The sequence below is a fragment of the Lytechinus pictus genome, chromosome 9, assembly GCF_037042905.1.
Source record: "Lytechinus pictus isolate F3 Inbred chromosome 9, Lp3.0, whole genome shotgun sequence".
Classification (NCBI taxonomy): Eukaryota; Metazoa; Echinodermata; class Echinoidea; order Temnopleuroida; family Toxopneustidae; genus Lytechinus; species Lytechinus pictus.
In genome coordinates this window covers 3,985,647-4,000,488 of record NC_087253.1, presented here as the reverse complement: position 1 = coordinate 4,000,488, position 14,842 = coordinate 3,985,647, and the positions used below count along the sequence as shown (strand labels likewise).

Below are 14,842 nucleotides of genomic sequence, written 5' to 3'. Positions count from 1 at the left end.
AACACAATCTGCTAAATTCTAATCAATATGGCTTTAGGAAAAATTACTCAACAAACTTGGCTTTAATCCAAATCTATGATAAAATTACAAACGCCATTGCAAATAAAGAACATGTCATTGGCATATTTTGTGACCTTAGTAAGGCATTTGATACACTTAATCACGACATTCTACTCTCAAAACTTAATTATTATGGCGTACGAGGTCAATCCCTCCTTTGGTTTAAAGATTACTTAAGAAATCGAAAACAATACGTCGCATTTAATGGTTATGACTCTGACTCACTTTTAGTTCGTTGTGGTGTCCCTCAAGGCTCCATATTAGGCCCACTATTATTTTTACTATATATCAATGACATTATTAATACATCATCCATTTTATCTTTTGTATTATTCGCCGACGACACAAATATTTTTTTTTCTCATACAAATCCTACTTCGTTATACAATATTTTAAATCATGAAATAAACAAAGTATCACAGTGGTTCAAAGCTAACAAATTATCTTTGAACACACAAAAAACTCACTACATATATTTTAAACATCACTCTCATATTTCTAACACCCAATTTCACCTACAGATTGACGGCAAATCATTAGAACGGAAAACTCACTCTAAATTTTTAGGGGTTATCATAGATGAAGCTTTATCTTGGAATGAGCATCTACACCATATTACAATGTGTATTTCGAGAAGCATTGGAATTATTTCTAAGTTAAAATTTATTTTGCCTCTTAAAACTTTATTCCTATTGTACAATTCCTTAGTACTCCCGTATATTACTTATTGTAACGTTGTTTGGGCTAATTGTGGCTCAACAAAGCTGACTTCTATTTTCAAATTACAAAAGAGAGTTGTTCGCATTTGTACAGGATCTCATTACTTGGCTCACACTGATCCATTATTTTTCAAACAGAAAACACTAAAAGTTGCCGACTTGTATACTCTTCAAGTAGCTATCATTATGTTTAAGTATATTAATAACCTACTCCCTTCGTCTTTTGATGATATGTTTAAGTTCAATAGTTCTGTCCATACCTACCCAACTCGTACATCTGGAAACTTTCATCTCACAAACCCCAGACTGTTAATTACCTCTAAATCAATTCGACATCATGGTCCAGACATTTGGAATAATCTTGCAGAAAATATTAAATCTTGTTCCACTTTATACTCTTTAAAATCAACTGTTAAAAGAAATATCATTCGATCTTATTCATCCCAACCTTCAAATTAATCCTCATTTACCACTATAAATTAAATAAAAAATATAAATTCTACAGCTATCTTCTGCACCCGCACCTGCACCTGCATTGCACCCACTTGTTCAGTAATTATACCAATCATAGTCACGAACCCTTTTTATGAGGCCGCCATCAATTACAAGCTTAACCGCTCACGATGGCGGTCTCCTGCGTTCATTTAAATTGTGTTAATGTTCCTTTTTTATTATCAAAATGTGAAGTATATGCCCACACCATTTTTTCCTTCAAATTAGGTATTATGTTTATATTGTATGCATTATGAATTATTTTGTATATTACAAACAATGTAAATATTTATGATAATGTATTGTGAACGCAGAAATAAAAATAAAACAAACAAACAAACAAAACCTAAGGTTAAGTTTTTGAAATGTCATCATAACTTAGAAAATATATGGACCTAGTTCATGAAACTTATACATAAGGTTAATCAAGTATCACTGAACATCCTGCATGAGTTTCACATCACATGACCAAGGTCAAAGGTCATTTAGGGTCAATGAACTTTGGCCGAATTGGGGGTATCTGTTGAATTACCATCATAACTTTGAAAGTTTATGGATCTGATTCATGAAACTTGGACATAATAGTAATCAAGTATTACTGAACATCCTGTGCAAGTTTCAGGTCACATGATCAAGGTCAAAGGTCATTTAGGGTCAATGAACTTTGGCCAAATTGGGGTATTTGTTGAATTACAGCCATAAATTTGAAAGTGTGTTGGTCTAGTTCATAAAACTTGGACATAATAGTAATCAAGTATCACTGAACATCCTGTGCAAGTTTCAGGTCACATGATCAAGGTCAAAGGTCATGTAAGGTCAAAGAACTTTGGCCACGTTGGGGGTATTTGTTGAATTGCCATCATATCTCTATAAGTGTATTGGTCTAGTTCATAAAACGTGGAAATAAGAGTAACCAAGTATCACTGAACATCTTGTGCGAGTTATAGTAGTTTTCAAAATCAGCACTGCTGCTATATTGAATCGCGTGATGCAGGTGAGACGGCCAGAGGCATTCCACTTGTTTATTTATTAAATGTATTTATTTATTTGTTTGTTCATTTGTTTGTTCATTCATTTTTTTCTTTTTTGAGCGAGGGGTGCTTATCTTCAACTGATACATCTTATATTTTAATCCATATCCTATTTCCTTGAATAATAATTCTTCAATTCCACCCATTCCTTTTTCAGAATGTTTGGACGAGCTAGGCATCCTGATAGAGCTCTACGGTCTCAACGTCTGTCAGCCATCCCCTCCCAAAGCACTCAAAGAGGTCGCTAGTCAGATTGCTGATAGAGATAACAATGTACGCTCGGCGGCCCTCAACACCCTTGTACAGGTCTACAGCATTGTAGGAGAAGACGTCTATAAATACATTGGAAATGTGAGTATGAGCTATTGAATACTTAAAGTGATCATTTCACTTTGTTCTGATTTAAAAAATTCTCCTTTTGGTTCCTGAAAATGGGCTAAACATGAGGCTTATAGTGTAAAAATACCAACCCAAAAGTTTCAAAGTATTATATTTACAGGATCAATTTTAAAACCTTGGAGATGTAAACCAAAGTTTAAAATAATTGGGAGTTGGTTTCAATGACTATGTGTATACAGGGAATCTGTGCACAACATATTAATTCGAGATGAACACAGCATGACCTACATACAGTGTGTACAAGGTATACACTGAATGTACAGTGCAGCTAATAGTGTGTGTATAGGAGATACACACAACAGAAGGCAGTCAAAATAGCCAACGGACTTTTTGAATTGGAGAAAACTGGTCATAAGCTGAACCCGTCTACTAGACGGTTCTCAAAATCAGGCTAATAAATTGCCACTTGTATCTAAATTAGAGTTTTTCATCCTATATTGTGGTCTGTTTCAGGGTTTTTGAGGACAAATACAGGCACTCATACGCACGTTTCAACTCAGTTTGAGAATTTTTTAAATCAGCTGCTCACAAAGTTAAACGATCCCTTTAATGTTCTTTGTTTGGAAAACCCTACATTCATTAGTACACATCGATATAAAGATCAAGTTCACCCTATCAAAAAGTTGATTAGGATAAAGAGAGAAAAATTAACCAAGCACATTGCTAAAAGTTTCATGAAAATCGGATGTCAAATAAGAAGGTCATTATTTATAGGCCTATTCCTTTGTTTATGTTATGATATGTATTTTGGGGGGTTTATTGTGAAGCGCATAGAGATACTTTCTGCTTATTATGCATTACATATATAAGTGATGTATTATTATTATTACATTACAAGTTTCACTTTTTCACAAAACAGTTGTGTGCATATCAAACTAATATGAGAGATGATGTTGATGTCATTCACTCACTATTTCTATTGTATATTGTTTTATGAATTATACATTATTTCATATTTTTCTTATTTTGACAATAAGGAAGCTTTTTGATGAAATCGCAAGAGGTTGCAGTAATGGTGACCGCTCATATTTAAGGAGGAATCAAATCTTATTTCAAATAATAGTTAGTAATGAATTAAGATCACTCTCTTGATCTCACACTCTCTCTTTCTATTTTTCTTCATGATCCGCTTAGTTGAATGAGAAAGAGATGAGTTTACTGGAAGAGAGGATCAAGAGGTCGGGCAAGAAGCCGGCTCCGCCCAAGACCGCACCCGCCCCAGCTCAGAAGAATGCAGAGGAGAAGACAGCTCAACGACCCGACGCCAAGAAATCAAACCTCCCGTATGTAACCTTCGACCTTACTTTGACCTTTGCATAACCTTAAGCTCGTATTACTAACCATTCAAATAAAGGGGACAAAATGCCTGGCAAAGTACAGTGGTACTCAAAATTTAGTGATCCCCACTAAAAAATGAACATATTCGTGGCATTCATAATTTACCAATTAAATTCATAAAAACTAATTATATTTTTGTACTTTCATATTGTTCCCATTTCGCGACTCAATCAATTTTTGATAAAATTTTGGAGCAGGGTAAGAATAAGTTTTAATTGGTGAATAAGTCGACAAGTGGCACTCGATGAAAGTATGATCTAAGTTAACCAAGGTTTAACTAATCCATGGCCATCAGAATACCATCAGTTGAGTTTATTTTTGATTAACATACATGTATGATGAATAGCTAATTAAATGCATGATTGATATGAATGTGTATTGTGCAAGTTTCACAGTGCATGAAACAAAGTCACATTGATTTCCTAGTAAAATGAATCATTCACTAACCCCTTCACTTATGATCATGTCGAACAGAGAAGGGTCCGGGGGGGGGGGGGTGTCTCAAAGATTTAGATGTGACTTGAAGTTATTTTCATATTCACAGCTGTTTTCATTATATAATGCAGCACTGCATTAATTAGATAATTATGCTAATGAGATGCGGGCTGCTGTGTAACCATCAATTAGATCTCCTGACAGATGCACTGTGAGCTTTGGTACTTGTATGTATAAGTCGCACTTAAATTCTGTGAAACGAGTGTAATTCTCTTCTAAATCGAAATCCTAAATCAAACAGATATTTTAGGTCACAAAATATTCAACATATAATGAGAGTTGCCTGTATTTAAATTTTGCGTCATTATCATATACTACATGTAGTATGCCAGGGGGCCGTTTCATAAAGCTGTTCGTAAGATAAGAGCGACTTTAAAGGACAAGTCCACCTCAACAAAAAGTTGATTTGAAAAAGAGGAGAAAAATCCAACTAGCAAAACACTGAAAATTTCATCAAAATCGGATGTAAAGTAAGAAAGTTATGACATTTTAAAGTTTCGCTTAATTTCACAAAAACAGTTATATGCACATCCTGGTTGGTATGCAAATTGGCAGACTGATGACGTCACCCACTCACTATTTCTTTTGTATTTTATTATATGAAATATGAAATATTCTAATTTTCTCCTCCTTTTCAAGTGAAACAAACTTTTATTTTCCCTGAACATGTGGAATTACCATTATTTTAACAGTTTATGGTTAAGTTAAGTTGGTGCTTATTGTCAAATCTGTAAAAATTGAAAAATTGTATTATTCAAACAATAAAAAACAAAAGAAATAGTGAGTGATGGACATCATCGACTCTCTCATTTGCATATCGCTGAGTTGTGCATTTAACTGTTTGGTGAAAAATAAGCGAAACTTAAAAATGTCATAACTTTCTTATTTTACATCTGATTTCGATGAAATTTGCAGCGTTATGTTTGTTTGATTTTTCTCTATCGATTCAAATCAACAATTTTCTTGGGTGGACTTGACCTTTAAGAACAACTGGTGAACCTTTCTTACGCGCTAAACCATCGCAAATGAATATACCATTTACTGCAAGAAAGGATCACCAGTCGTTCTTAAAGTCGCTCTTAACTTACGAACAGCTTTATGAAACGGCCCCCAGGGTTCATGTCAAATACTTTGGGTGATCATTGTAGTAGAAGCTCACAATTGATGGTAGAACATGCAATTGATTCTTTATGATCGATCAGTATTCACGCTTTGCATAATAGATCCAATCTTAACACATTTCTGAAGGGTATGCTCACAATCACAGTCTTATATTGCTTTATTTCTAATCCAATGTAACTAATGCATGCAGGCCGGGCTGGAGAGACGCTTACAGGTTGGTTGCTTGTTGTCAAGTTTTGCTTTCATTTCATATATGTGTGCAGTGTTGTAGTTTAGATTGAATGAGAAAAAGGACCTTAACTCTCGCATACATCTTTCTCTTTCTCTCTCTCTCTGTCTGTTTTAAAGAGGTACTCCAGGCTGAAAATTATTATATCGAGATAAATAATGTAAAATTCACAGAGCAAAATGCTGAAAATGTCATCAAAATCTGATAACAAGTAACAGTTATTGAAATAGGCAATATTTTGTGAAAACAGATATGCAAGTCATCATGAATATTCATTAGGTGGGCTGATGATGTCACATTCATATTGTCATACTCATGTCTATGACGTGTCTCCTGCTTGTCATAAAAAAGTTGCGGCAATTATGCATTAAATCAGTTGTCAATCCATTTGATTTAGCTCTTAAAGGTCAAAATTTGAATAAGCATTTCATGTAATAAAATACAAAAGAACAAGTGGGGATATGATATCATCAGTTTGGCTGTTGAATATTCATGAAGACATTCATTTAACTGTTTAACCAAAATAATGCAAATCTTTAAAATATCATAATTTTTTTTTATTCCTTGACCAATTTTGATGAAATTTTCAGTGTTTTGTTTGATCAAATCATGCTGGAGTTTCCCTAATATATAGAGTTCTGCTTCAGAATGTATATTATGGTATAACTATATATGTGTGTGTGTGTGTGTGATACAGACAAAACAAAAGACCGACTCCGGAAACTGGTTAAGCCTCTATCTTTCATTTTGCTACCATCACACTAAGATTATTCCATACAAATCAAAAGTGTTCAGTACAATTAAACTCATCACAATATATATCCTTTGTTGCTGTCGCTTGTATTTTATGACCCTTTTCTCTCCTTTTCTCTCCCCCTCTCTCCTACTCTTTTGCTTTTTATCATTTGATTAACTTTCTGTCTTGGCTTAGTTGCAATAGTACAACAAAACACTGTTTTGTGAAGATTGTCAGCTCTTAAAATATTTCTTTCCCTGACTATATTTAGTAAAATCCTTGGTCTCAGGATTTGTCATATCTCTCTCCCATTCAGACCTATAAATGATTGAAAAAGGATGGCAATTAATAAAAATTGAAATTTTCAATATCAAAAGTTCATGCTCAAATGGGAAATGTACAACTGTTTATGTATTTATACAAATCCCTTTCCTTCATGCAGGGGTGATCCAAGATTTTCCAAAAGTGGGGGGGGGGGGCATTTTTGTACAGAAAAAATTTAAGCCCTCCCCCCAAGGTCTTCACTCCCAATTAATGGTGATTTATGTCAGGAAAAAATTGACAAGCGAAAGAAAAAAGGTCCTCACTTGCGTATGCACGATGTATTCCCCTAACAGATATTTTTTATGGCTCTCAACAAGGGCCTGATGTACCCATACCTGGCTCCGCCACTGCCTTCATATATACATTTATCTTATCATTCCAACCTGAAATACCAGTGTGCCATGTTTTTGCATTTTTTAAAGAAAATAAAGATATTATTTTTACACAAGGCAATATTTCGTCTGTTGATCTGTGAATTTTCTAATCCCTCTTTCCCATATTTCATGACGTTTACAATCATTTGTTTTGCATTAAACAATTAGCTGATTTCTGAGTTTGTGTGTTCATTTTCTTTCTTTCAATCTTGCTAGGGAATATATTTTTTTTTAATCTGATTGCTTCTATATATCATACAGGGAATAATTTTGCTTTACAAATTTGAATAGCATTTTTTGGTCATAAGAGAAAAGCTCTCAATTAAGTAATGTACAGTCCTATGTAAAATATGCTATACAAAAGACTTCATGCATAGCAGTCTTTCAAAAATGTGGAGCAAATTGCGATGCAATACCAGGAAAATTATTCCTTCTCATATCATTTATACAACTGACATTTTATTATTGCTCGGTTGCAAGACATTATTTTTCCAGTGGAACGTCTTTTTTTCAAGTACTGTACAGCTGTCAAACTTGAATTCTCAACAAATGACCATTAAATTTTAGAAATGTAATATCATTACAGACTTTCAAAATGCCTATTACTATAATTTCCATGCCTTTCATCTCCTTTTAAAGCTAAATATCAGTTGGGGTAATGATCTCAAAATGAGTTTGAAGAGAATCCAATAATATGACCACCCAAATATGCGCCAAATTTCTCTGGAAGAAAATGTTGCTGAGAAATGAGCAAAATAACCACAGAATTCCATAAAATGTCGGGTACTTTTCCAAGCAATATTAATACACTGTCCCACTTATGCCTTTTTGTGTTAGTGATCATCAGATTTATCGGAGTTCAGCTAAGAATTCGTGATTTTACAAAGATAAGTTTATTTCAATGTACCAGAACTAGATCTGTGATAATGTGGCATTTAACCTTGATTTTAAAGACTTTCTCATGAAATAATTGTTTGCTGCAACTACTTTTACCTTAAATAGGAATCCAGGAAAGACGCAGAGACCAGCAACAGCGCCCCCTAAGCCAGCAGGGAACCAGTCATCAATCCCTAAGGTCTTTTCACTAGACCTTGACAAGCTAGGTCTGAATGATGACGATACCGATCTCAAAACGTTAGAACTAGAGGATACAGAAGTCAACGACCTGGAGAAACCGGTTGTTTTGCCAAAGAGAAAGTAAGCAGGGGCGGATCCAGGATTTTCCAAAAGGAGGGGGGGGGGGCATGTTTTCCCAAGGAAAATTTGACTAGCAAAAAAAAAAATTTAAAAAGGTTTTCACTAAAAAAATGGAGGTCATTTTGTCCCGCGTAAAATTTGACAAGCCAAAAAAAAAGGTTTTCACTGAAAAATGAGGAAAAGCGAATTAACGACTTATTCCCATTAAAGATATTTGCTCTGACTGTCAAAAGTCAGGGGGAGGGGCTTGCTGTGCCCTCCCTGGATCCGATGGTGGCAAGGATTCATCGGAAATTTAGACCCCTGTTACACCGGATTTCCTAAGTGGTCTCGGGGCACCCCGAGACTGCTTTGGATTCGGTGTAAAAGCAAACAGGTTCGCTTGATGTTCTACACGTGGAATGATTATCCAAACAACAAACACAGCGCGTGCTTGGCGCCTTGAAAAACCTCGGACAGCTTTGGTAAGTTGGTGTAAACGCACAGAAAACTGTCTCAGGGTGCCCCGAGACTCGTTACGATTCAGGTGTAATAGGGGGTCAAGAATTTAGGTCAACTTTTTGGAAACCAGTCTCAGGGAACCCCGAGACTGGTCCCGGGTAGGAAATCCGGTGTAACGGGTCTTAATATTTAAAGCAAATATGAACCAGCAGCCTTGCATAATACAACCTCTAGTCCTACACTACTCAAATCTGGTCAGGTTCCCCACCCATAATGCATCTAAAACAAATTTTCATCTTTTCACAATCAATTTGGATTTTACCTTATGAGCCGCGCTGCCGATACTACCCCCATCTATGGCAAGTCAGCACTAGTATGAAGAAGCCTGCAGAAACGAGTAGGCGAAAGCTCGCAAGGTCAAAACCAAGTTGAATGCGAAAAGATGAAAATTTGTTTTATTTCTACCAATCAGATGGATCGGTTGACAGATACCCATAATGCATTATTATCATCAGTGTAGTCTTGTGCTGTAGACCCACATGAATGATAATGCGCCGATTTGCTCCTCGATGAATTGTACGGCAGTAGCTTTTAACTGTTATTGCAAATTTCCAAGTTTTATGAAATTGGTCCCTGGACCTGTTTTATAAGGATTTGTTATTAAAGGAGAATGAAACTCTTGGAGCAGGTTAGCTTTTGTGAAAGCAGACAAATCAAAGAATAAGATCAACAAAAGTTTGAGTAAAATAGGACTAGCAATAGAAGAGTTATGAGCATTTGAATATTGAGATCACTAATACTATGGAGATCCTCCCATTGGCAATGCGACCAAGATCTATGATGTCACAGATGAACAACTCTCCCCTTTTGGACACTGAAAGTATACCCCAAACATCTCTTTTTGCTCATTCTAATCATATGACAAACGATTCATCAATGATATAATGTTGTGAAACCTCTGTACTTGTCCTCTCATAAAGAGAACACCTCACCTTGTGATAGACTCTATAAAAGTGAGAATATAAGTGAAATAAGTACTAAAGTAATGAGGGAGTTGTACGTGTGTGACATCACAGATCTTGGTCGCAATGCCAATTGGAGGATCTACATTGAATTTAGTGATCTCAATATTCAAATGCTCATAACTTTCTTATTATTCATTCAATCTTCCTCAAATTTTCAACAATATGTTTCTTTGATTTTTCTCTTTGATATGGATTCAGCTGGTTTCAAGGGTTTCATTCTCCTTTTATAACAAATGGACAATTTCTTTAACAAATTTACTATCAGCCAATCGGATTGAAGGATTTCAGTAGCTTTGAACTGTTATTGCAAATTTGTCATTATAACAAGTTTTATGAAATGGACCCCTGTTTTGTGAATGTATTTTACAGGGTACAGATGTCAGCCATGCCGACAATGATGCAACTCAACTTCATGATATCACAAATAGCCAGCAACGACATCGCTATCAGCATACAGGCTTTAGCGCAAGTAAGTTCTAACAGTTGATTATTTGCTTTGTGTCTGCATTCAAATAATAAAACAGATATATGTATAAAGCATGTTTGCATTTGAAAATATACATTAACCCTAATTCTCCCGGGGGGGGCCATAATGGCCCCCCCCTCAACAATTTTCGCGATATATCTGCTGCGAGAAATTTTTTGACCTCGCCGCTTACTGACTTTTTACTTTCAAGTCTCGCGCAAATTTTGAGACCAAATTTGTGACGCCCGGGTACGCGGTTACGACATTACGCAACATTATATAAGTGCATGTCAGACCCAAAATTGCTCATAAACGTGATTTCATGTACAAATCCAATGCAAATAGTGTATTTAGCCAAAATTCATAAATGTATCATTATTTCTACTTTTACTGATTAAACTTAATTAATTTTGCCTTGTTTATGATCAGAATTAAGTCTGGAACGATTTCCATTGAAAAAAACAATAAAAAACCAAAAGTAAAAAAACAAAGAAATACATAAGAAATTCATAAAACAATAAAATACATAAGAAATTGATTTCCAAACCGAAGTTTTTTTGAATTGCGATTGTTAAGAATGCTACAAAGAATATTTTTACCAAAAATTAGCATTCTAGGAGCTTTATTTAGTGAATTAGAGCAAAAAGTATGATTTATGCATAAATTAGCATAATTAATTCATATAAAATAAAATCTCAATATTTTGGAAAATTTTACCATACAGCCTTGTAGATTACATCACACACTACCAGCGTGCAAATTTTTGCGTCGCTCGCGCGATCGGCGGCCGAGATCTTAAGGGGGGGCCATAATGGCCCCCCCCCGGGAATGACAAGAATCAAAATACCCCGGGAGCTTGAGGGTTAAGGATTGATTCCTAACAACATTAACAATATATCTTGATATATAAAAGAATACAAGGATGTAATGTATATTTTCTTTAAAAAATATCTTATTAATGATTGCAGGAGACCGCCTTTGTGAGCGGTCAAGCTTTTATGTCTTTTTCTGTTTGTCTTTATCAATGTGTCTCTCTGTTTGTGCATTTCATGTGCACTTTGTCGTTGTTCGTCGTTTTCTGTTTGTCTTAGTATATCTTATTTGTCTGTATGTTCAACTGTGTTTATCTCTCTGTCTCCTCTGTTTGTTTGTGTCTTTCATCTCTTTGTCTTTGTGTATCATTTTTCTGCTTGCATTCTTTATTTATCTTTTTTGGCTGTATGTTTGTCTTTGTTAATCTCTCTGTATGCTTGTCTGTGTCTTTCATTTGTTGGTTTATCTTTGTATGTCATTTTCTGTTTACCTTGGTATGTCTCCATCTGTCTGTTTGTCTGCTTTTCATTTTGTCTTTTTATATTTATCTGTCTCTTTGTCATTTGTGTGTGTGTGTGTCTCTGTCTTCATCTGTGTCTGTAATTGTCTTTTTCTTTGTCTTTCAAACCAGTCTCCTTTTCTGTGATTTTTTTTCATTCAAAGTCACTTTGTCCATGTCCATCTATCTTTGTATATCCATATTTGTCTTTGTGTCTATCTTTCCCTCTGTCTTCATCTGTCTCTGTGATTTTCTCTTTCTTTGTCTCTTAAACCAGTCTCTTTTTCTGTGATTGTCTTTTATCTTGTCTCTCTAACCAGTCTCTTTGTCCATGTCGACTCATCTTTCTATATCCATCTTTGTCTATTGTGTGTGTCTCTCTCTTTCTGTTTTCATCTGTCTCTGTGATTGTCTCTTTCTAACATGTGCCTTTTTTTCTCTTTAGTTGGATGAGATCTTGAAGGAACAGGAGAAGACCAAAGCTGTGGTAGAACACGTCGATCAACTGCTCGTAGCGACGTCGCTTCAGCTCCGTATGGCGTTCAGTAAACACATGGGAGATGAGATCAATTCTAAAGATGTGATCCGAATGTACAGGTGCCTGGCAGCTCTCCTTGTATCGGTAAGATTTTGCTTTCATAATGAAGAAAAATAATTCAGTTATCATTCCCAGACAATTATGAACAATATGAGTGTCAAATGAGTTAATAAATTGGATGTGTACTGTTAGGATTTGTGCCCCAACTGGCTCTCCATAGTTAAACCACAACTTTAAAGCAGGGTTTAATTTAAACCTGAGATCAGAATACGGGCCTCGAGGTTAAAGCAAAATCAGAGTTAATGAAATGAGGACAGCCATGCTGGATAGAGAGGTCTGGAAGCGCTTCTATGTTCATGGAACCCAAGATGGCACAGGCTAAAGCCATTCCATGCCCCCGAACTGACTTGACTCGACTCTTTGTTTGACTTTGCAGGTATTTCAGAACAGTAACCTTAGCCAGCGAGCCTCCAAGGATGTCCTGTGTGATCTCATCAACGGCCTCATCACAGTCCTTATCGACGACCGCCTCATGACCTTCGACGACGGACCCCAGGTGGTCCGATCTTTCAACATCGTCATGGCAAAAGTGGTGGAAAATGCAAACCACAATGCGGCAATGGGGTAAGTTGTGTTTTTCTTCTTACATACACTAGATTCTGCTTAAGTCGACCTTCGATAAGTCGATAAGTTGACCTTCTTTAGGTAACCGTACTGTCTCGTGTATTGCCATGCTGGTGAATTACAGTGTGCAAGTGTATGTACATCAACTGATTAAAAAAGATCATAAAAACAGATTTGCAATAGCAGTTAAAAGCTATTGAAATCCTTCAGTCTGATTGGTTGGTAGTAGATTTGATATTATAACAAGTCTTTATGAAAATGTGACCCGTATATTAAGTCAAAGCATTTCTCAGACCAGAAAATGGAAGCATGTGTTCTTTACATCTTCTAAAGTAAACTCTGCCTAAGTCAACCTTTGATAAGTCAAATAGAAACCTAGAGCTAGGTAGTATTCAGTGCTTAGAAACTTTGTATTAAAGGAGAAGTTCACCCTGAAGAAAAGTTTGTTGTGAAAATAGCAGAAAAATAATCAAAAATATTGCCGAAGGTTTGAGGAAAATCCGCTAAAGATTAAGAAAGTTATTAGAATTTTCAGTTTTGGATTTGTGATGTAATAAACGAGCAGCTGCCCCATGTGTTATGTAATATGAATTTCACTTTTTTAATGGTACTTTTTTGTTTTCTTTTCATGATTGGTTGTGAAATGATTTGTCTATTAATATACAAAAGGTTAAGTAAAAACCATTTTCAATTTTCTGAAAAATGGCATTTCATTGATTTTTTTTTAAACATTTGCTATGTAGGAATGCTGCTCGCATATGACATCACAAATCAAATAATTAAAATGCTAATAACTTTTTAATTCTTTAATGGATTTTTCTCAAACCTTAGGCACTATTAAAAAAAAAATTCTGCTATTTTCAAAATAAACTTTATGTCAGCGTGAACTTCCCCTTTAAGCACTTTGTAAATGTTACATGTTATTATGATAGTTATTCCAATTTCATTTTTTAGATTTATTTCTATTGCTTCGTTGTTTTGCTTACAGAGCTCTGATAAAGCTCCTCCAGGAGTGTGTAGCCCGTGAAAGCGGGTCAACAAAGTTTGCTTCACTCATTATGAAGGTATGAAAGAATATCATTTCTTTTCCAGGGCCCGGTTGCACAAAAGTGTCTAAAATGTTTTTTGCCATCCAATGGTAACTTCAATGGTAATGATGTTAAACAGCCAATCAAAATCAAGGATTCCAATGAATATACCTAATTTATGATAATAATGATAATAATAATAGGCATTTATATAGCGCCATCTATCTAGAAATATTCTATTCCGAGGCTCGTTGTTATTATTATCATTACCCCGGCCTTAGCTCGAGCTGCCGTTCAGCGCTCATGCATTCAAGGAAATAATCCTGCCGGGTACCCCTTCACCTCACCTGGGTTGAGTGCAGCACAACGTGGATTAATTTCTTGCTGAAGGAAATTACGCCATGGCTGGGATTCGAACCCACGACCCTCTGTTTCAAAGTCCGTAAGACTAATCCACTGGGCCACAACGCTCCAGTGATAAAAGTGACTTGTATGTGACAGGACCCAAAATCCCAATTAAAGGGACAGTAACAGTGACAGAAAAAATGATATAAGGGGAGAGCATAAAGTTGAAACGAGTTTACTTTTATCGAAAGACAACTGGGTAAATCTGTAACTTTGAAAAGAAAGGGAAAATTCTGCATACTTTATTCTTATAAGTTATTGGGCACTTAAAAAAAGAAAAAAAGAAGTTTACTTTATTGAAAGACAACTGGGTAAATCCATGAATTAGAAAAGAAAGGGAAAATTCTGCATACTTTATTCTTATAATTCATTGGCCACTTAAAAAAAAAAAAGCTCAACAGCGATCTTATTCTGCTTGATCTTAATCAAATGCTAAATATGCTATTACGACTTATATTGATGAATAAATGTCATCATAATTGTAATT

At 35.4% G+C, this 14,842-nt stretch overlaps 1 protein-coding gene across 11 annotated transcripts in view; it reads left to right on the top strand.

Annotated features, from left to right (window-relative positions):
* The window catches only part of LOC129268420 (cytoskeleton-associated protein 5-like), a 92,106-nt gene that overhangs the window by 59,221 nt on the left and 18,043 nt on the right, over nt 1-14,842 (top strand). For 9 of the 11 annotated variants that reach the window (XM_064104513.1, XM_064104512.1, XM_064104511.1 and 6 more), the window contains 8 exons: nt 2,460-2,653; nt 3,836-3,984; nt 5,847-5,870; nt 8,322-8,516; nt 10,352-10,451; nt 12,206-12,382; nt 12,735-12,922; nt 13,911-13,986. In XM_064104513.1, coding sequence (XP_063960583.1) covers nt 2,460-2,653; nt 3,836-3,984; nt 5,847-5,870; nt 8,322-8,516; nt 10,352-10,451; nt 12,206-12,382; nt 12,735-12,922; nt 13,911-13,986 — 1,103 coding nt within the window. The remainder of the gene's footprint in view (nt 1-2,459; nt 2,654-3,835; nt 3,985-5,846; nt 5,871-8,321; nt 8,517-10,351; nt 10,452-12,205; nt 12,383-12,734; nt 12,923-13,910; nt 13,987-14,842) is intronic. The other 2 variants (XM_064104510.1, XM_064104507.1) reach the window with 1 other exon arrangement.